Source organism: Urocitellus parryii, chromosome 12 (assembly GCF_045843805.1).
Source record: "Urocitellus parryii isolate mUroPar1 chromosome 12, mUroPar1.hap1, whole genome shotgun sequence".
NCBI lineage: Eukaryota > Metazoa > Chordata > Mammalia > Rodentia > Sciuridae > Urocitellus > Urocitellus parryii.
In genome coordinates, this window is record NC_135542.1 from 92,765,351 (window position 1) to 92,788,954 (window position 23,604).

General features: G+C 40.4%; 1 protein-coding gene across 1 annotated transcript; it reads left to right on the plus strand.

The window, feature by feature from the left end:
* Positions 1–5,074: 5,074 nt before the first annotated feature.
* Positions 5,075–12,561, plus strand: LOC144249687 (uncharacterized protein C2orf78-like). Its single transcript, XM_077791825.1, is given in 5 exon segments — positions 5,075–5,171; positions 8,941–9,372; positions 9,375–9,671; positions 10,650–11,744; positions 11,747–12,561. Coding segments are annotated over 5 exon segments (2,736 nt in total).
* The last annotated feature ends 11,043 nt before the right edge of the window (positions 12,562–23,604 follow it).

The following is a 23,604-nucleotide window of genomic DNA, read 5'->3' on the forward strand; positions in this document are numbered from 1 at the left end:
TGATCAGCCACTCCCTAACTCCCCAGACTGGTTCATAAATGGAAGCTCCCAGAAAGAGTCCCTGTTGGATATGGAAAATGACAAACTCCAAAATATTGTGGCATGGGAAGAGGCAGTAAAGAATAAAGCAGCACATGGATGGCATTGATCATTTCCCACTGCATTCTTTCCCAGTGACAGAAAAATCCCTAGAAAGGAAGCCAGAGCATTGATCCTTCCACAAATAAATCTTTTCCCAGTAACACTACAATGGGACTCCAAAGGGAAAGAGTTAAACACTGAATGCTGACCCCAGACCCACCATTTTTCTCCAAGTAAAAACACTGTACAGTAAAAACAAATTTTCAAATTCTCCCAAACCTATTTCCCGAGTACTCGTTAATTAAGTCACCTTTCTGTAACCTACATAAGCATTGATTCCCCGTTGGGCCCATGGCTCTTTTTCCACCTGCTGAGAAGTGGGTTCATCAGAGGCAGCACTCTGTTCCTGCATAAAAGCTGTGCTGATCCATGAAGTTTGTATCCATCCTGGTCCTTTTGTGCTAACAGTCCCCATACCTTGCAGGCTATGCTATACTTCAAGGAAAGATTACAGCAGATTCTTCTTTTGTCCTCACCCATTTAATTGAGGCTGCTTCCCTCCCCTCAGGCACCACATCTCAACAAGCTGAACTTGCTGCTCTCACTCAAGTTTTATCATGAGCCAGAAACAAATCAATCAATATTTTTACTGATTCCAAATACACTTATAACATAATTCATTCTAACATCCTAATCTGCAGGGAAAGAGGTTTTCTTCCTCAGGCAGGAATTCTTAATTCTATTTACATAAGAAATCTGCTTGAACCTGCTCCTTTATTCCACAAGATGGCAGAGTTGCACTGTAAAGGACATCAGGCTGGCAAGGGATACATTACCTTAGGAAATAATACAGGGGAATGGCTAGTGAAACAGGCTGCTCTCTCTTCACCATCACCCTCAATCATCACAAGCCTCTATGCCCACAAAACTCCACTTTCTCCCTAATGAAACTAAAGTCCTATTAGGTTTCCCTGATATGCACTCCCTCCAATGATTCCTGAAGAATTCACTAAATTCAGTATCTCCAACAAGTTCCTCAATCCTGCACCACTTGTCTCAAGGACAACCCCAACCCCAAGGTGAGACCACACCCATTTCTGACACAGCAAGCTATGGAGACCTTCCTGACATGGACTGGCAACTTGACTTCACCCACATGTCCCCTGTAAGAAAAACAAATATCTCCTAGACTCAGTAGACACCTTTACTGGATGGGTCAAAGCCTTTCCTGCTAACAATAAGAAGGCTTTTACCAATGCAACATAATTTCCCAAGCAATAATACCATGTTTTAATTTACCTGCCTCTCTCCAGTCTGATATAGGCCCCCCAGTTACTTTCTTTATTACCCAAGAATTGGCTAAATTTTAAATATAAAATGAAATTTCCATATTCCCTATCATCTGCAGTCCTCAGGAAAGGTTGAAAGGACAAATAGGACCTTAAAGGCAACCTTAACCAAATTATGTAGAAACATTCCTTGAATTTGATTAAGCTCCTACCTTTGGCCCTTATGTGGATCCAGGCACTGCCCAAAAAAAATCCTTATGATCATCCCCTTTGAACTTCTTTATGGGAGACCCCCTCATTCCCCCCCACTATTCAACCTCAACCACCTAGCATTGCTCCCAATGTCCCAATATATCCATTCTCAGTGATAGGACAATGCACATTCCATTCTTGCCCTACGAAAACACTGCCAGTAAAAAAAAATTTCTAGTTTTTCAACCTTTTTCCTGAATGCCCACGTGCTGTTAAAGTCTTCAATGGATAGGTTACCTCCCAGTGTGTAACCTATATAAACCAAGACTAGCAACCATTTCTAACCAAAAAGTCTGCCCATCTGATGCCTGACTCCACAGCTGAATAAAAAGTTTTGCTGAATTCATAAGGTCTGCACCAGTCTCCACCATTTTGTTCTTATATCCTAAAGCTATAGTAGCTGTGAACACCCTTGATTTCTCATTGAACTTATGGAATGATCTGGCTTGCAGATACTCACTGTATGTACTTAGTCTCATATTACATGCCAGTATTATAGAAGTAAGCTATCTGAGGTATGCAATTGAACTAGAAAGAAAAAAAAAATAGCCTGAAAAAGTTGACATAGTTCAAGCCATATCTTTATACTGCCAATCCCTCTTAGATAAGCATTATCCCACAACCAGCATATATATATATATATATATATATATATATATATATATATATATATATATATATACATACATACCATAATTAGCAGTGTAAGAGATGGGAACAAATGGCCTCTATATGCAATATTTAGCTTTATTTATGAGCAATTTTTTCTATATATGTGCTTGTCTTCCTGTGGGTTCTTAGGAATCACACTATCTACTCACTCTCTCTAAAGAAGTCCACAAATTAAATAAAGGTCAAATGACAACTAACAGAACATTTTTTTTAAAAAACAGCTTACCACATTTCTGGGTGGGGTGACACACGCCTATAATCCCAGCAGCTTGGGAGACTGAGGCAGGAAGATCGCAAGTTCAAAGCATACATCAGCAATGGCAAGGTGCTAAGCAACTCAGGGAGACCATGTCTCTAATAAAACATAAAATAGGGCTGGTGATGTGGCTCAGTGGTAGAGTTCAATCCCTGGTAAACCCCCACCACCACATACAAAAAAAGGTTACCACCAAGGAAAATGAATAAATCCCATAGTTGTACTCCCCCAAACCAGCTCAGTACTCATATATATATTATTACCAATTCAGTCCTGACTGACTTTATCACATTACAAGAGAAAGTGGTGAAACTAACACTCTCCAGGGGATCAAAAGCAAAAGCAATATAGATGAGGTTGGGCTAAACAGACACACCTGTTCCTTGGGTGCATAGCATAACCACAATACTTTTTCCACAAGCCTCTCTTTGCATGTCTACACAAATCCATCAGATTAAGTTAATTTACAATACTTCAGCATAAACTATCATCAATAGAAAAACATGCAATATACTTTACAATGTTGCATTTCTTTAAAATATGACAAAAAAGTGAGCTGAAAATCCAGAGTCTAAAATAGCTATCCATACACTAAAACACATTAATGAGTGACAAAAATAAGATCATATGACAAAAAAGAAAATAAGAATTAAGATTTTTATCTCCACTGTATAGAATTCATGACAGCTTTTGGGCTTCCAACATAGCTATTTTAAAAAATATATATATTTTTTTAAAAATTTATATATACACATTTAATTTATATGTGTTTATTTTTTATATATGTATTTAATTTATATAAATAATGAGCCAGGTGCAGTAGAATACACCTTAGCCCCAGAAACTCAACAGGTTGAAGATGGAGGATCGCAAGTTCAAGACCAGCCTCAGCAACTTAGAAAGGCCCTAAGCAATAGATGAGACCCTGTCTCTAAAAAAAAAAATAATAAAAAGGGCTGGGGATGTGAGATAATGGGAAAGTGTCCCTGGTTTAAATTCCAAGGACCTGCCCCCCCTGCTAAAAAAAATGAATTGCCTCTTTTATTAACACAAAATGAGACCTCAATGAGTTGACTTGTTTCTAACAAAAAGTTAAAATTTAAAAGTCCATGTTAACCTCTCTTTTCTTTATGTTATGCTTACTTTATTATGTTATCCTAATGTTCTAACTATTCTCCTGGCCTTCCACCCAAACATGCAAGACAAAGAATGTGAGAAGCCCAAGATTCTATAGTGGATGTTTGCATGGGGGAGGAAGTCACAGTAACTGCCACACTGGATCCTCTTACATAAGAAGAGAGAGAGAGGATCCTCAGTGCCTCTCACATATGAAAGAGGCTGATGGCAGAAAGTCTACATGGCCAAGGAGCTGTCCTCAGGGAGTTATAAGTTAAAGGAGTACAACAAAAATCCAGAGAGGGAAATTTTACAGTCAACTAAGTCTTCCACCTCTCTAGAGTTTCTGCTATTGTTCAGAGTTCATTTTTCAAAGAATCAACTCACAGAAAAAAAGACCCCTGCTTCTGCAAGTTAAAATAAAGTAATATCAATGTGTACAAGAATGCAGACTCAAGGCTTGTCCATGAAAAAATGTCTACAGTGAAGAGGGTGGGGGAAGGAGAGCAGAAGAGAGTTACCAGTCTAACCTGGCCCAGCATAGGCCAAAGAATGTAAGGGTCAAGGAGAAACTAAAGAGAATCTGGGCCACATCATTCCCCAGAGAATGCACTCAAGGAACTTCCCCCTAGGGCTGGGATTGTGGCTCAGTTGTAGAACATTAGCCCAGCATGTGTTTGGCACAGGGCTTGACCCTCAGCACCACTTAAAAATAAATGAATAAAATAAAGTATTGTGTCCATCTATAACTAAAACAAAAAAAGAAAAACACAAAAAATTTTTAATCCCTTTCTGAATCCTTGAATACTGCAGTAACTTCACTAATCAAATTAACTTCTATGGTTCCAGAACCACTATACTTGCTCAACCTAGATGTCTCTTTCTTCCATCTCCAGGGATATTAACTGTATACGTTAATATAGTAATGTATCACTATTACCTCTTACACTGTGAAACATAATTTAAAACATATTCATAATACTTTAATGAACTTTTAGAAGGAACACTGAGATGATATACTTAACACAAGAGCCTGGGGAGGGAAGCCATGAGGTGAGCCCATTATGTCCCTCTTGCAGAGTTTCACCTGTATAGAACTGAGCCATTTAGTTTCTATTATAACTCTCCTGTCACTTTCTCCACCCAATCAACTCTCTTGTCATTTTCCCCACCCAATCCCACCTTCTCATTGGGAATCTGACCACCCTATTGGCTACCTCATACCTTTAAACTGACAGTTTTGTGACATCATTCCCCCACCAAACCTACTGCCACCTGATAGAATCTTAGGCTTGCCATGCAGTTGTAAACAAATTTGGATCATCGCAAGTGACCAATGACCAGTAACCAATAATCAGAGTGGCCAGTTGCCAGTAAACACTGACCAGTGAACCCCATACTGAAAAACATGCATTCTCTAGCCTCAGCCACCCACACATCCTCTGAGGTGGTCTCCTCATCCTTTGTATCTGCAATTGATGTGACCTCTTCTCTGACCATGTCAGGTAAGGAAAAAAAAACTTTTTAAAATTTTTCGTTAGACTTTTCCCTGCCTAAATTTACTAATGGTGTCAAAAGAGCTTAGAATAATATAGAAAGGATGCAACTAGAAATCTGGACACCTAATTTCACTTTTGACTTTGACATACTAGGTATGGGACTAGACCATCTTTAAATCTCTCACAACATCTGTTTCCTGATCTGCTACAGGAGGATAACAGACTGCCCATGCTCTGGTCCCTTTGTTTTCTAATATTGACCCTTGAGGGACATGTTTATAGAGAATGAAATAAGTTTTTATGGTTGTGTTTTTTTCAACTGAAAGAGACAAATCCTAGGCAGGGTGGAAACCAAGAGGTTTCCTGGAACAGTTTCCCTCTACCAAGATTTCCACTTCAGTATTTCAAATTTAGTGCTGTTCATAAAAGGGGTATTCACATATTTGGGAGTTTTCTGTTTAAACTAGGTGAAAAGAGAAAGAGGGATAGGGGAGGAGGACAGGGCTGTAAGGAGGCAGATGTTCTTGGGGAGCAAGTTTGAGGCTGTTTAAGCAGAAGGCAACAGGAATTTAGTGGAGGAAGAAAATATAAAAATAAGAGAGAAGAAAATGTCAGAATAAAAGAGATGAAGAGCATGATGTTCTCAAGAAAAAGGAGGTTGGTTGGGATGGATGTGGAAGAAAAGCAAAGATTTATTTAACCAACAGACAGCATAGAGTAAATCTTCATAGAGGATGGTTTAGAGAATGTTTAGATTAATGCACTAGCAAGGAAACTAAGACTTGAATTAGGGTATCACTGGAGTAAGCAGTTTATCAGAAAAGTCTGTTACAGTTTTTCTAAGACCTCTTTGAACACCAATGATGTTGACAGTTTGAACAAGAACATTTTAGAAGTATGTTTTAGAAATTATTCTTCATACAAACATGTCATGAAAGTGGGTATAGACAGGGCTGGGGCAACAGCATTCTCCATGTCCTACTTTACTCTGATTTTTGAACTACATGGATTTTGAAAAACTGATGTTCATTAACCTGCATCAGATGAACATATTCCTTTGTGTGACAGGTAGTTTTCCAAGAGTTTACTCTCTAAAGTAGAATACCTTTCAAGAGTCATTAATGGTTTTTAAACCTAAAAATCAAAAGAGAGACCTACAATAGGACAAAAATTCATGCTCCACATCTCTAATTCCACATTTATCTAAAAGAATTTTATGAAATCTTTTTGGGTTTTATTTTTTATATGTATTTTTTTTAGTTGCAGTTTGACACAATACCTTTATCTATATGTGGCATGAACCCAGTGCCTCACATGTGCTAGGCGAGCTCTCTAACACTGAGCCCCAGCCCCTCTTTTTGGTTGTTCTATATGGGTTGGGGTGTAGGTCAGTGGTGGAGTGCATGCTTAGCATGTGTGAAGCCCTGGGTTCACTTCCCAGCACCAGTAAACATAAAAAAATTAGATTTAAATGTATTATGATATTCTAGTGGTGATGTTTTTTTCAGACTTTAGCGACAACATATTCCTGTTATAGATGATTATAAACTAGATTTTGAGGACAAATGTAAATTTTATGCTCATTTTCAAGCATTTTTCCTGATTTTTGACTGAAATGTTTATCAGAAAATGTTTTTATATTAATTGAAATCTCTAATAGTAAAATTCATACCATTTATTTGGTGTGGGTAATATTTAGAGAAAGATGAACAAGCACAGTGATGAAATTACTTTACACTTCTTGTTTCATTCTCTACTTTGGCCAAAATTTCCTTCCTTCCTTCCTTCCTTCCTTCCTTCCTTCCTTCCTTCCTTCCTTCCTTCCCTCCTTTCTTTCTTCTTTCCAGTGCTGGGGAATGAATGCAGGGATTGAAATGCAGGGTCTCATTCATGCTAGGCAGGCATGCTATCACAATCTATATCCCCAGCACATTTTGTTGAGGTTCTCAGACAGGATCTTGCTAAATTGTTCATGGTGGTTTTGAATTCCTGGGCTCCCACAACCCCATAGCCTCAAACTCCTGAATTCTGGGACCACAGGCCCACCCCACCATTCATAGTGGGCTTTTGCTTTGGTTTTTGCTTTTTGCATGTGGTGGGAAAGAGATTGGTTTGGATTTTGCTTTTTTGCAGTACCAGGGAATGAACCTAGGGACACTTTACCACAACCTCCATCCCCAGGTCCACCCCCCAATTTTTATGGACACAATATCTTCATTTATTCATTTTTATGTGGGGCTGAGGATTGAACCCAGTGCCTCACATGTATGAGACAAGTGCTCTACCAAGGAGCTGCAGCCCCAGCCCTTCTAAAATTTTATTTTGATACACTGTCTCACTAAATGGCCAAGGTCCTCCTCAAACGTACAATCCTCCTGCCTCAGGTCCTTCAGTAGCTAAGATTACAGATGTGTGCCACTGCAGCTGGCTTCATAACACTGTTTGTGAAATAGGTAGCTACATACATTGTGGCTACATATATGGTCACTTTTACTTAATTTTGTTGCTTATGTTGGCTGATGAGTTTCTCTGCCTATATGCACTGCATAGAAATTCATTTAAAATCACCTTCAATGGTGAGGGCAGTGGTTTGTTTAACAGTATTCAGGAAAATAGACTAGAAACATTCTCTTTCATAATATTTTGTGCATGATTACAGAACTTCATTTGTGAGAAAATATACTACATTTCCAAATTTTCATCAGTTATCTATGCATTCTTTTTAGTTCTATGCTGTTTTTCATTTTTACTTTTCTGTCACTCCAGAACATACAATATAATCTGTCATAAGTAATATTAAGTAATATTAGATTTTGGTTCATGAATGAATCTTAAGTAATATTAGATTTTGGTTCATGAATGAATTATCGCTGTTAGTATTATTGTAATCACCTTCGAGATTAGTAACCTGAAGCTCACAGAGTTTAAATAACATTTTTCTTCCAGAAAGCATTTCTTGAGAAACTTACTCTCAGGTGGTCATTTTGATATAGCATCAAAAGACAGGCTTAAGAGGGTAAAGAAAGACCTATTGGGCTGGGGATGTGGCTCAGTGGTAGCGCGCTCACCTATCACCTAGCACTGGGTTCCATTCTCAGCACCACATAGAAATAAAACAAAGATATTGTGTCCACCTAAAACTAAAAAATAAATACTAAAAAATATCCATTAAATATACCATCTGAATGGTACAAGTAAACTCTAGAAAATGGCAGGAGAGCTGCACAAGCAAACAGTGATGATACCAGGACTGTTTTCTATGAAGAGGGAAAAATAAAATTCTATTTCCCTGACTTGTGCTCTTTGTCTAGAGCACAGAGTCTGAGCAGGGCAGTAATTTTCTATGACCTGGTACTGATACTGAACAAATCAATCTTACTTCTCTGACCCTCTGTTTCCTCACTTAACAAACTGTTAATGTTAAGTGTTCTCAAAGTTCTAAAAGGCTTCAGCTCTAGGGCATATTCATAAGTTAATACTATGGCCCACTCAAAGGAAAGAGAGGGCAGAGAGAAGGATGCTTTTAGGGAACAATGAGTGAAGCAGATCACTTGGATCTACTGTGCCCAATTGGACAGAAAAGACAGTTGATCACAAGAGTACCAAACTGCTCCCACACTTGCAGCCATCTTAAATGGTTTGATTTGGGGTATCTCAATGATTTCTGGTATTGGAGGCTTCCTGACTGCCACAACCTTAGGATGATATTCATCCAGAGATGTCATAAGAATCTCTCAGTCTCATCACATTTTCACCACCCTCTTTCTTCCTACAGAAAATTTCCAAAATTCTTCTTTACATGGAAATGCACATTCTCTGCAGCTCTCTCTTCCTGTGGTGACCAATACAGCTTCCCTGACAGGAAGTGTCTGCAACTTCTCCTGAGCCTCTGCTCCAGCTGCCACTTCAGCATGGTTACTGCCCTCAACCTGTGGCACCTCCTTCCAGCCACTCATGGGCAGTGCCTAGCTTTATCAACATGCTAGCACAGCCATGGTGTCTGGGGTTACTGGCCAGAACCAGACTCCCATGGCACCTGCCTCCTATCCAAGTGTTTCTGAGTGGTATATCCCAGGAAGTGCTGAAAAGAGCTCATCTTCACTCGGGGACTCTAATCTGACTCTCACTGACCAGGACACAGCAGGTTCTTCCATATCTATGACATCCAAAACTTCTGAAGCCAATGTCATGGTCTGTGTGTATCCAACACCAGGCTTGTTCAGATTCCAAATCAGGGACATAACCTCTTATTTACCTACCAAGAAGGAAGCCAGCTCTACGTCTATGACCAAAACACTCTGGGGACTCTGCTCTGTGGAGAACATGGCCCCTGTCTGCAATCCTATGGCTCTGTGCCATATGCAGGAAGTAGTGCTGTTGCCCCTCAACCAGAAATGGTGACAGCGCTGAAGGAAGTTCAGCCCACAAATGTCCTACCATCAGTCTCTAACCCTGGGATCTATTGCTCAGTGTTTGCTCAACCTATTACAGAAGAAAATTTTCAAAGTGAGTACAATTAGCAAGAAGGGGAAGGATTAAGATTACCTTTCGGGCTGGGGATGTGGCTCAAGCGGTAGCGCGCTCGTCTGGCATGCGTGCGGCCCGGGATCGATCCTCAGCACCACATTCAAACAAAGATGCTGTGTCCACCAAAAAACTAAAAAATAAACGTTAAAAAATTTCCCCCCTCTCTTAAAAAAATAAAAAAAGATTACCTTTCAATTGAGGGTTAAGATTTCAGCTGGTAGCTGTGGTCCACAGACCTGTAGTATTTAAGTCCCAAAACATTATCTACCATACTTGTTTAGCATTCCACATTGTAAGACTATGTAAACAAGAATGCAGGACACCATAATGGCCATCCAGGATGCATTTAAGAGACCTCCAGGACACTGAAGGAGGCTATTTTCACAATTTTTGCAGATCAGTCCCCCTACACCACATCATTATACATTTATTTCCCATAGTTTTACTTTGATGTCTTAGGAAGATACTGCATAATATACCAGGGAGTGACAGTATAATTTTTCCTTAACTTGCTGCAGGACTTAAACTTTGTATGCAGTGATGCTGTCCAAAGCAGGGGTCTAAAAATCTGTCCTTTCTCATATATTTCATGAGAAAGAGCTTCACGCTCTCCTAGTTCAGGCTGTTAAGTGTTCTTACATTCTGGGGAGAGTTGAGAGAATTGAGAGGCCCATGTATAAGAATGAGAGACTTTCTAAAACAGTTTTTGTGCATTTCCCAGAGAGTAGGCAAGTGCTCCACCACTGAGTCATGTTGCCATGATGACGTGTTAGCCCAAAACTGTGTCAACAACTGATCACCTGTAACTAACAGGAACCTCCGAAAGAGACAAGTCCGCACTCCTTAAAAAGAGCTAATAGAAATGACATATCCACAGTCCACAGGTTCCCTAATTAGTGTGTTGCTGGGCAGGGGGAGCATCCTACTTACCATCATCCTTGATTCCTTTCTTTGCAGTGATGGAAACTTCCCTAGGGATGGAGGCTTCCTTGGGATTGCAATCTCCAAGTCAGATATTTTGTCTGCCACAGCCTCTGGAATTCCCATACACCTGCAAAAACAGAAAAAGCCAAATAATTGAGAAAAACTCACAAACTGAACTTGGGGACATTTCCACAATAACTCCAGTCCAGAGTTATTTCTTGGCATTGCCTCCAAATCAAAGCCAGGAACAAACAGAGATTAAGAATTTGTGTGAGATTAACACCATGCTCTCAGAACCACTAAACACCTACCAGATCGCCATGGAGAACCAGGATCCTCCACTACTCCCTTTAGACATCCCTGAAATCCACCAGCTTTTGGCCTCTATTGGTCCTCTGGACCAAGAGGAGAAGCCACATTCTGAAAATATCCATCTAGAAAGGAATAGCCTGAGTCTTGAGGACCAAGGCACACTTGAAAATGGGATTGAATTTAGCAGTGGTTTTGCAGACCTCACTGCACTGCTGGGGGATATTCAACTTCCTGAGCTTTTCAGTTCCTTCAAAGACATTGACCAACCTGAAAGTCCCACAATAACAAAATCCAATGACACCAGAGCCATCATGGTGAATCAGGGGCAGGAAATCACAAGTGCCATAAAGAGTCCTAGTGATCCAGTGAGGAACAAAAAACATAAAGCCTCAGAGTCTCCTCATGGAACTCCTCAGGCCAAAATGCAGCTAAGGGACCTAGAGGGTGCATTAGGAGGAGAAGTTGCTCACAGGGATACAGACAGCAGTAGGGCCAATGTGCACACAGCCAAGCACTCTAACAGCAAAGCTCAGGAAGCTGCATCCAGCAGGAACAGCAAGGCTAAGGGCCATGGGCAGGAAAAGACCAAGAGAACCAGGGAAAAAAATTCCAAGAAAGCCGAGGAGAGGAAGCAGCCAGGCAATAAAGTCAAGGCAGAAGAGAAGCCAAATGTGCCCAAGATGAAGCGGAAGAGGAACCAACCTGAGCTTTGCCAAGAGACCTTCGCCAAGAGACCTCGGAGCTGTCTCGGCATGCACATGCTGCAGTCGGTGCAGGTTTTCCATGCACTGGGGAAGAAGAATGATAAGAAAACTGGGCCTCTTCCTCCCAGGCCCTGGGAAATTCAGGCACTACCCAAGACCCCCATCCATACCCAGCTATGAAACCATGGCTGGCGGTTAAGTGTCCTGAGAAATCACAAATCAAAGCCCAGAATCCAGATATCAGTGCTGAAGGAGAGGGTCCCTCTCCTTCCATTGGTGAGCCTCCACCACCTGGGAAGGTCAAATTGGTACCTTTGCCTTTTCTGACCCAGGAGAAACCTCCACCTCGACCAGTAATCAATAGGAGGCCACAGTCTCTGGCCTCACGGAGACCCACTGGGGCTTACCCTGCCCAGCCTGGCCCTGCTAGCTCAGCTCAACCCATGGCAGTCAACACATCCCAACCAGCTACTGCCAACCCATCTTGGATTCGTCCTGCCAAGCCAGCTCACCCCGTTTTGACTCATGCCATTCAGTCACGTGTGAGCGCTTCTACCCAGCCTAGTGTCCCTTGGTCTGCTGCTTCTGGGCCTGCACCCTACAAAACATCATCTTGTACTTCTCTTCATTGGCAACCCATTCCCAGGGTTGGGACCAAGCCCCAGTCACAACCGCCCAAGCCTCAAAACCAATATCTCCTCCAAGACTTTGCCTTACAACCAATTCCATGGAGGAAACCCAATGTTGCTGGGCAAGTAGTATCAACTCCCATCACCAAACAGCAGAGGCCAGAGCGGGAAGCCATGAAGAAGAAGGCTCAACAAGAGCGTGAGAATGCTGCCAAGTACACTGCTTTGGGGAGAGTGCAGTGTTTCATTGAGAGGGAAAGAGAGATGGAGATTTCTCGCTACTATGGCTACACAATGTAAGAGCTGCTAAGATCAGTGGTGCCACTTAGGGACCAAATAGTTTTCCACATGTATATAGATAGAGTGATACACATTTATTTATTCTCATAAACATTCAATGTTTAATAAAATTAAATTAATAATGTAATATAATAATATAAGTAATACATAATAAAGAGGCCTCTGGTACCACTGAGAATTGATAGAAAATAAAGAGGCCTTTGGGTACTTCATGGGTACCAAATAGTGTTGCACATATACACATAGATAGAGAGATACAAATTCATTCATTTAGACACAGTTCAAAATGTAATAAAGTTAAGAAATGCTATAGGCTTCTTTAATAGGTACGCAATAAAGAGGCTTTCTGGTACCATTTGAATACCAAATAGTTTTCCACATATATTGAGAGAGAGGTACATAGATACAAAGGTATTCACTTATACATTTTTAAGACTTAATATAGTTGAATAAATAAATGTAATAGAATTGAGAGATAAGTAATAAAGAGGATTTCTGGCACCACTTGGGCACCCCATAATGTTCCACATATATGTAGATACAATTTTTTTTAAATATGTAGTTATATAGGTACAAATTTCTTTATTCCAATAAATATTCAAAATTGAATAAAGAATTGTTATAGAATTGGTTAACAGATAATAAAGAGGCCTTCTGTTACCACTTGGCTATCAAACATTTTTCCTCATTCCAGTATACTTTCAAAAAATAAAATCGAATAAAGAAATGTAATGGAATTGATTAATAGATAAATAATAATGAGGACTTTTGAGTTTGAATTGCCATTAACTCTGGTATTGTTTGGTAGAAGTGGGGATCACAGTCTGCTTGAGAAGAAAGGAACTAAAACTTGACTAGGATAACATGGGTAAAGGATAGGAATGGAGGAAAGAGGAAGGCATATGATCCAGCACTAGGAAAGCAAAAATGAGAGAGGTGTATGAGCTTTCTGGAAGAATCAGGATTAGGTAAAATGGCAGAAGTAAAATACAAAGTTTGAGGGTAGGTTTAAAAGCATAAAATGTGAAGCAACTTGAAGATGCCAGAAGATGGGTTCATGTTGATCAGAAAAAAATGCAAAAATCAAACCAAAAGTTCTCATGGAGAATGGCCTAGGTCTTATGACCTACCTGAGAGGCATTTTACAAAATAAGATTCAGGGCACATCTCCAGCATGTTTGGGTCATTTAAGATCCTAGCTGGGAAAGGTAAATTCAAAACACGGGGAATCTACCATGGGTGTCCCAGGAGGTCACAGTTACCCTGAGTGCAGCTGATAACCTAGGACTTGGCCAAGTGAACTCAGTAGCGTGAGGCACACCCAGAACATGGCCTGGAATAAATCACATTGACTCAACACCCATGCACCAGGGCAGCAGAGAGGCACTACTTCAATTAACATTCACACACAAGGCCAGTACCACTCTGACACTTTACTAATGATCAAATTGTATGCAGAGAAGCAAGGCCTCAATCTGAGGCCTTAGCCTCAAGTCCATGGGGTTGGCAAGTGATCAGCAGGCAGCCAACCTGGCTTTCAGAGCACAGCTTCCAGAGGTTACCAGTAGAGAGATCATGCTTCAAAAAGGGGATAAATACTAACTGATTGGCTGTCAGGTCCTCCTCCATTAATTCCGGCACGTGCCACCTTCAGAGACATTGCCATCAACGGAAGCTCACGAAAAAAATTAGTTCTTGGCGTCTATCTCCAGCCAATGTGAGTGGAGTGCGCATGCGCAGGGTGCAGCCTGCCAACCGCTGCAGGATCCTGCAGTCCAAGGGTTGCCTGAGGTGCCCAGGCTTTGCACGAGGTAAGAGTCCTGGGGCGCAGATGCCCCATGAGGGACCTGGCGGGAGGATAGGGAAGGAATGGAGTGGGGCAAGAAGATGATGGAGGCAGCAGACCATCACCATCGAAAGATTAGTACTTTATATTTTAAAATTATTCCTTAAAATTCACATAAAATTCTTCATTAAAAGCGTGCAGTTCAGGAGCATTAAAGACTTTCATGAGTTGTGTAACCATCGCCACTTTCTAATTCATAACATTTTCATAATCCCAAAATGTGCGTGTTAGTGGTCATTCCCACTCCCCCCACCCCCTGGCCCCAGGCAAACATTAATCCCTCTGGTTTTACCTTTTTCTGGACATTGCATATAAGAGGAATCATACAATATGTGACCTTTATAAATGGCTTCTCCCACTTAGAAGACTATTTTCAAGGATCATCATCCATGCTGTAAAATGTCTTTCCTCCCCAGTTAAGACTGCCTGATATCATATTGTGTGGATACACCATCTTTGTTTATCCACACATCCCCTGTGGGCATTGGGTTGTTTTCACTAGTAATTTCATTGAGAATTTGGGGCTGAAAGTTATGCTCAGCCTCTTGATCTTTAAAAGATAATGTCAATAATTTGCTCAAGAGTAAGGACTACCATTTAACTGGGAATGTGGGATTTGAACTCTGGCATTCAACATTTGAAAGTATTCACACAATAGAACACTTTAAAAGATGCAAAATAGTACTAAATGGAAATCTACCCATTCTCTCCAATTTTCCAGCCCCCATCTTCACCACTCTTCCCACAGGAGACTTTGCCTTTTCCCACTTATTGGATCCTTCCAGAGATAGTTTATTTAACCCCAAAATATATGTATCACAATTTGTTGAATAATCTGTCCTACTGATTTGAAATGACACCTTTATGGCATACTAAATTCCTATGTGTGTTTGCATTATTCTTTGTAGAACCCTCCTGGCTTTCTTCATTGTATATTGACCATTGTCTCTGGATTATTTTTTATCATCTTTCTAAAAAATTCTTCTTTCTTTTAGGTACTATTTTTATGTTCATTTACTCTGTGTTCCCCTTTTGTCTACCTATGAGTTCTTCCATCTCATCTAATTTCCATTTATATTTTTCTTTTTTAATTGTCAATTGACCTTTATTTTATTTATTTATATGTGGTGCTGAAAATCAAACCCAGTGCCCAACACATGCTATGCAAGTGCTCTACCACTGAGCTACCACCCCAGCCCTACATTGTTCTTTTTTATTGTGGAACAACACATATAACATAGAACTCACCATTTCAACCATTTTTAAATAGATAATGGCATAGCATTATCCACTATCCATCGCCAAAACTTTTCACCATCCCAAACGGAAACTCTCTATCCATGAAATAATAATTCCCCATTCCTCTTTCATGTTCTGTCATATTTTGCGTTGTTTTATGTAATGTCTTTGAGCTAGGTTTGAAAGACTTGTTTACCATCTGATCTGCTTGGTGGGTTCTTTTTGGACTTGTTATCATTGAGAGAATACAATTCTTTTTCTTAGAATACGTTTATATGGAATCTGGTTTCCATCTTTTCTTGCTATGCATTTTTATGTGATATTTGTTGTCTTTGTAAAAGTGTGTCAGAGGATACAGTTTCTAGTGGAATGGAACAATGATTTCCTCCCTTTCTCTCTCTACCTTTTCTCTCTCTTCCCTCCCCTCCGCCTCCTCTACCCTACTTATTCTTTCTAGTCTTCTTCTCCTGCTTTTTCTCCTTTTCCTTCTTCCCCTTCTACTTGTACTATTCAAAAACATGGTGGCTTGCTTTCTAAGATCTTCTGGCCATTTCCCACCTGCAAGTTTTATCCTTTGTGTCTATTGTTCCTCCCAGCAATTTCTCTTCTGTGCGGGGCCATGTTCTGAAAAGGAGTGTTGGCTGTTCATTTTTCAAGACAGTAGAGGGGCCAGAAAGTGTCAGCCCTTTAGGTTTGAACATGGGACACTTGTACTTATAGCTGCTCCTCAGTATCCACAGAGAATTGCATCTAGGAACCCTCACAGACACTAAAATCCACAGATGCTCAAGTCTTATTTAACATGAGGTAGTATTTGCATAGACACTACACACATCCTCCTGAATGCTTTAAATCATCTCTAATTATCATACTTAATACAATGTCAATGATTTGTAAATAGTTGTTGTACTATATTCATTAAGGAATAATAACAAGAAACAATCTGTACATAGTTAGTAGAGATTCAATTTTTCTTTTGCATATTGTTGACCTGAAGTTGGCTTAATTCACAGATGCAGAACCTATAGATATATGAGACCAAATGTACTAACTTCCAGGTTGGCCAGAACCCCTCTCAGTTTCAGCTGCTCTTCTCCTGCTGGCCCACAGTGCTTTGCAGGAATGCCTGCTGGAGCTTTGAAAGCCTCTTGTCTCCCATTTCCTCTGCTGCAAGTGCTGCTGCCAGGCAGGTCTGGTGCCTCCTGCTGGTGATTGGCCCTATCCTCTTGTTCTGAAGTTCCTAGGGAAAACTGTGTTCTCTACTTTTGTGGTAAATGCTACTCCAGGGTTTGGTTTTCTTTCATCTATTTCCATGGCCTCTAGTCGAAATGTGTCTTCTCTTTTCTTTGTTTGGGGACAATCAAAAATGCACTGCTGCCTCCATCTTTCTGAAATCCTGATTATTCTTTTAACATAATTATTTTACATTTCGGACATTGCAGTTTTCAGTTCCCTAAAGAAAAGCTCCATTTCCCCCAAACTAGTTAAGACTCTGAGGCAGACTGTGAGTCCCTTCTAACATGGCACCTCATGTTTGTGCTTTCCGTTCATGTTTTGAATGAGAAGTTACAACAACAATCTCAGGGTTCAGGGGGAGGGACATCTGGCCACAGGAAGAGGGAGTAGTCTGCTGTACAGGTGGAGAATGGGGACATGGCCTCTAGTCCAAATGTGTGTTTTTCTTTTCTTTGTATCTACTTTCTAAACATGTATGAAAAGGAATCTCCAATATGTTCTCCTTCCACTGGTGGAGGGGAGTCAGGGAGGGTGATCTGGTCTATGCAAAATTTCCTTTAGTTAATGTCATCTTTCCAGTTGCCCTGGCCAGAATCCTTTGACATCATTTGACTCCTATCTTTCTCTCCCAACTGCACACTCAGAATATTAGCAAATTCCAAATAACATTTGCCCTCTATTCAAATTGCATCTAGAACCTATCCATTTCTGACTACATCCCTTCATTTTGACTCTCGCATAACCCCTACAATTTCCTGCCTGTCTACCCATGTTAGGGGTCACAACCACTTTGTATAAAATGCTGGGTAGATGTCAGTGTTTATGAGCCAGATTTTCTCTGTCTCTACAACTCCACTCTGCACTTGTAGAAAGAATGTGGCCCTGCAAAATAGGTAATCACATGGACATTAGTTGTGTTCTAATAAAACTTTATTCACAAAAACAGGTTGCACTGCTTCACTGACTCTGGTTCCGCCTGATCTACTACTGTGATCCCTTCACTCACTGCACTCTAGACCTACTGAACCCACTTGCTGTTCCATGGCTGGATCCCTCTTCTCATCCTTTAAGACTTTTCTCAAATGGAATCTTTTCAATGAGGATTTCTCTGACTATTCTATTTGAAACTGCAATCACCTCATATTTTTTCTCCATTACTTGTATCTGATTCCCTTCACTAGAGCCCACTTCTCCTGTAGTGCTCTGAACTTTAAATATACTATGTAATTTACTTCTTTGTTATCTTTATGGCTTATACTCTCCATCACTCCCTTGCCCATCACTAAAATGTAACATACTTGAAGGCAAGAAATTTTCTTGTCTGTGTTGTTCACTTCGATGTGCCCCTTGACTTAAACGGTGTCTAGAACTCAGAGGTAATCAAGATATGTTTGTTGAATGACTGAATAAAATAACTTTTTGAAGGAGTATTAATAGAGTGGCATGGAATTCTTTCTGCCTCAAAGAAAGTTATAGTGTTATCCCACTCCTTGGCATATATCCAAAGGATGTAATATCAGCACACTATAGTGTCATGGCTACATCAATGTTTATAGCAGTTCAATTCACAATAACCAAGTTATGTAACCAACCTAGGTGCCCTTCAACAAAAGACTGGGTAAAGAAAGTGTGGTATGTTATGGCATATTACTCACAATGGCATATAACTCAGCCATGAAGAAGAATGAAATTATGGCATATGCCAGTAATTGGATGGAACTGGAAACTACCATGCTAAGTGAAGTAAGCCAATCCCCTCAAACCAAAGGCCAATGTTCTCTCTGATATGCAGATCCCCAAACAAAATGTCGGGTGAGAGAGGGAAGAATACAAGTTCATTGGATTAGATAAAGAGGAATGAAGGGATGGAAGAAGGTAGGAAGAGGAGACAGTAGAATGAATCAGAAGGAAATTTTCTATTTTCACATGTGAATACAAAACCAGTGTAACTCCACTTCACGTGGAAATACATTCTACTACGTTGAGCACAGTAGCACACACCTGTAATCCCAGTGACTCAAGAGGCTGAGACAAGAGGATCACAACTTCAAAGGTAAACTCAGCAATGGCGAGATGCTAAGCAACTCAGTGAGACTCTGTCTCTAAATAAAATACAACAATGGGATGGGGATGTGGCTCAGTGGTCAAGTGCTCCTGAGTTAAATTTCTTGTACCCACCCCCAAAAAATTACATTCTACTATCACATATAACTAGAAAGAAGAAATATTTTTAAAAAGTTAATAATTCGAAGTACAAAAAAGTTATAGTATCTGCTTATAAGCCACTTTTTAAAATAAATGTGTAAACTAAATATAAACATAAATCCCTAACCTGAAGTGCATCAAAGGACCCTAAATTTTCTTATGTCATTTAACTACTTTTGACATTCTCAACCGTGAGAATGGAACTTTTACCTAAAACAAAGATCTTGAATCTTTAGGAAATAAATTGTATAACTCATAGCTAACTAGCCAGAAACAAAGGATCAAAATATGTCTAAAATACAAATGATTCCTTACGTACACATTTAATCATTAATTTTAATAGACACACATATTAAAGATCTTTCCAGGCATGCATAAGAATATGTTTTCCAAACTTGTCATTTTTCTTGATGACAGGAGATACAGTCTTTAAAGAAACTATAGGTGGCGCTCCAAAGCACAGATTAATCTCCATGTTATGATTTTTACTGTAGCTTTCTTTTTTAAATTTTTTTTAGTTATTCATGACATTAGAATGCATTTTTGCACTTTGATATATCATACAGAGATGAGGTATAATTTCTCATTTTTCTGAGTGTACATGTTATAAAATCATATTGGTCATGCAGTCACATGCCTTCTTCTTAAGGGACAACTTCATTAAGTAATTCCAACTCCAAGTAAAAAGACATAATTTGCATGCTAAAATAATGTACAACTTAAAAATTCCAATGCATTTGAGACACTTTCCTATATTTGAACCAGCTCGTCCCATCTTTTTCTTCCCAGGTATTTACTTTTCAACTTCTATCATTTTATATTCCCAATGGCCTCACAGCAAACATTTTACCAGGATGAACAATTCGTGAACAATTTCATTCCATTTCTGCATTCAGAGCATCCCCATTCCCTAGCAATGTTCCGCATAGGCTGCTGTAGCATTGCAATGCATGCAACTCACCTAGCATCCTCTGGAGGAATTTCCTCAACTTTAAAGATATTTGTCCTTCTGATGGCTCTAAGCCCCCATTGATGAAATCCATAAAACAACAGGAACTGTACTTTTTCATTGTAGATCCATTGGCTAACATGGATTCATGACCATGATAGCTAATGAAGGCATCTAGCCTTGAGGCATTATGCTTCTGCCTCTGACTGCCTTGTGCAGAAGACTTGGATTCAAGAACCTACCAGCTGGTTTCTCATTGTATATCTTGATTATCACCATACTTAGCTAGCCCATCCATATAATTGATTTTAGGCACAGTGAGACAACATTTATATCAGATATATGTGAACGACCAGGAATATGTATTGAATATCCACCGGGGTCACAAAAGAATGTAGGTGCTGAGAAGGGAGCTGTAAGCAAGTCAGAAAATCTCCTGTCTTTCTGGACATCATATTTTAATAGGAAATGAAAGACAATAAACCCAAAGCATATCAGAGAGAGAGGTAAGGACTATCAAGAAAACTGACTCAAAAACAACTGATACAGGGAAACTGGGTAGCTCCTTAGAATGGATGGACAGAGAAGTTCTCTGTGAGGAGGTGACATGAATGATAAGATGGAACCAGCCACATGAAGAGCACTACAAAAGCACCTCATGAGAGTAATCAGCTGGGCAAAGGTCTGGAGTGGAACTGCAGATGTTCTGATGGTGTGGCTGGAGAGTAGCAAGGAAGAGGGAAAGTGGGAGATGAGGTCAGAGAGGCCACAGTGGCTGAATCACTCTGCAAACTAGGATAACTCATAATCCCCAGTACTGGAAAAAAGAGTATGAATTCTAATCCCAAATATCATGGGAGGTCATTGGAGGATTTTAGGTATTTTTTCCAGATACCTAATACATGGAGAGGAAAATAGAGATAGGAGTAAGGGATATTTGGAGCAACTATGAAGTAGTTGACACTAATAAAATGTGACAGTTCTGGATAAGACCTATGTAAATATAAATGAATGAGGGTTTCCAATCTTTTTTTAAAATATTTATTTATTTGTTATTGGCAGACACAACATCTTTGTTTGTATGTGGTGCTGGAGGATCGAACCCGGGCTGCACGCATGCCAGGCGAGTGTGCTACCGCTTGAGCCACATCCCCAGCCCGGTTTCCAATCTTTAATAAAACTGAGAAGAGAATATGGAAGGACCTCAATGACAGATAGTATGGTAGGGTGAACCAATATGAGTCCCAGTCATCCTGATCAGTACAAAATGTAGGGATGGGGTTGCCCTTGGGACAATAACCTCAGTATAAAAAGTGAGGGTTTAGTCAGGGGAAGACTTAATGCTAAGGTCCAAGTGTTGGACCAAGACTTCTTAAGTTTTCCGACCACATTTTAGACTAGTTTTAGAAGGTATGATGATGCTGAGACTCCAAGCGAGATGGAATTATGAAAACAAATCTTTATGAAGCCTGGAAACAGGAGAGGCAAACAGCAGTTGAACCTGAATATTTCAGTATGTAAAAATTATATTGCTCCCAATAATGATCTTACCACATGCTATAAAGTTGGATCTGGAATGTCCCATAAAGGCTTAGTCTCCAGCTTGGCACTACTGGGAAATGGTGGAACCTTTAAGAGATGGGGCCTAAACCAGGCACAGTGTTGTATTCTAAAATCCCAGTTACCTGGGAGGCTGAGCAGAATGATCTCAGGTTCCAGACTGGCCTGAGCACCTGAGCAAAACCATGTCTCAAAATAAGATTTTAAAAGAGGATCTGGTGATAACTCATAATCCCCAGTACCGGAAAAAGGGGGGGATGCCTAGTAGGATATCTTCTGATCATTGAGGCTTGAGGGTTTCCAGTAAGAAAGGGGAAAATAGGGCCCAATACCTCCTCTTCCCCACTCTTCTCTCTCTTCCATCCAGGTCATAATGTAAGCAGCTTGTTCCACCCTGAACTCCCTCTCATCATGTGCTGCCTTGCCAACTCACTATGGACTGAATCATCCAAAGCTGTCAAACAAAAGAAATCTTTTCTCTTTTATAGGGTGATTATCTCAGGTGTTTGTTACAGCAACAGAAAGCTAACAATACACCACATTCCTCCTGGTTTTAAGCCTATTGCTTTTGAATGATATGGAAATGACAAACCTCCAAAACAGTGTGGCCTTTGAAGAAGATGGGGGGAAGAAGGAAGAACATTAAGAACATTGATCTTTCCCAATACATCCTTTACTAGTGACAAGACAATCCCTGGGCAGGAAGCGAACATTACCCAGTGATAGGACAATCCCTGGAAAGGCCAAGCATTGATCCTTTCCCAATATATCCTTTCTCAGTGGCAGTGCAATAGACGCTCCATTATTGCCCTGTGAAAACACTGCTTAGTTTTAAAAAAAATTGTAATTTTTGCAAACATTTTCCTGAATGTCCATTTCCTATTTAAGTCTTCAAAGGCAAGTCACCTCCCAGGGTGTTACCTACATAAATCAAGACTGCTCCTGTAATGGGTGGCCATTTTCTAAGTGTCCACCTGATGCCTGACTCCACAGCTGAATAAAGGCTTTGCTGAATTCATGTCTGCACATGTCCCCATCCCTCCCGCCCTGCCCTCAACCTTTTCCTTTTCTCAGTCACATGAAATGACCCATGAGACCTGGGAAGTGACCATTGAACACCTGTCACTCCTTTGGCCCTTTGAGGTCAGGGAAACCCCAAGCCACAGCTCACGTAGCTACTGCTGAATCTTTAAACTGACTGTACCTCTACCTCCCTCCCCACCCTATAGAAAGAGACTCTTCAGGCCCTCTAACTCCACTTTGACTCTCAATGACAGCATGTGACCCCAAAATAACGCAACCCTGGGCTAGGTTTTTGTGGCCTTATGTTATGTCAATAGGGCAAGGATCTGCATCAGATTGTCTATTGGCTTTGAAGACATCTTCTTTCTGATCCCCTTCCCTCACCCTTGCCATCCTTTTCCCAATCCCTCCCCTCCCCAACACCCTACAGCCCTCTGGATCAGAGACCTCTTTGCCATTTTGTTCCCAGAGCCAACACTGGCTTTCTCTTTCTACAGAGAGGTAAGGCCCTGTCCGGTCCCCAGCAGAGGGACACCAGGGACACCACCTTTTGACTAGCCAGGACCCTGGTGTTCCCCACCACTGAAACTGGAGTGAGGACATTCTCCTCTTCTCCAGTGTATCAGTCCAGTCCAGTGACATGAGATTTCAGGGGATTCCCTCATCTCAAACCATCACCTCAACCAAACCTCTCCAATATGTGAACTACACAGTTATTCCCCAGGACTCCCCATTAGGATAGTAATTTTAAGAATATTTACTCTCAAACCTCTATATCGAATGCCTCATTATTCTCTGCACTCAAATTTAGCCATAATGTAAATTATTTTAAATTTGCAATGAATGGCCCAAGTAACAGGACCTTTGATAAAGAAATTTTCCAGGATTTCACAAATTATCTCCAACAATGGAGGAATGGCAAAGGGCCTAAAATAGTTTATCTCTAAGCTTTCTTTCTCCTCAGCTCAAAGCCCTCTTTAAGTCA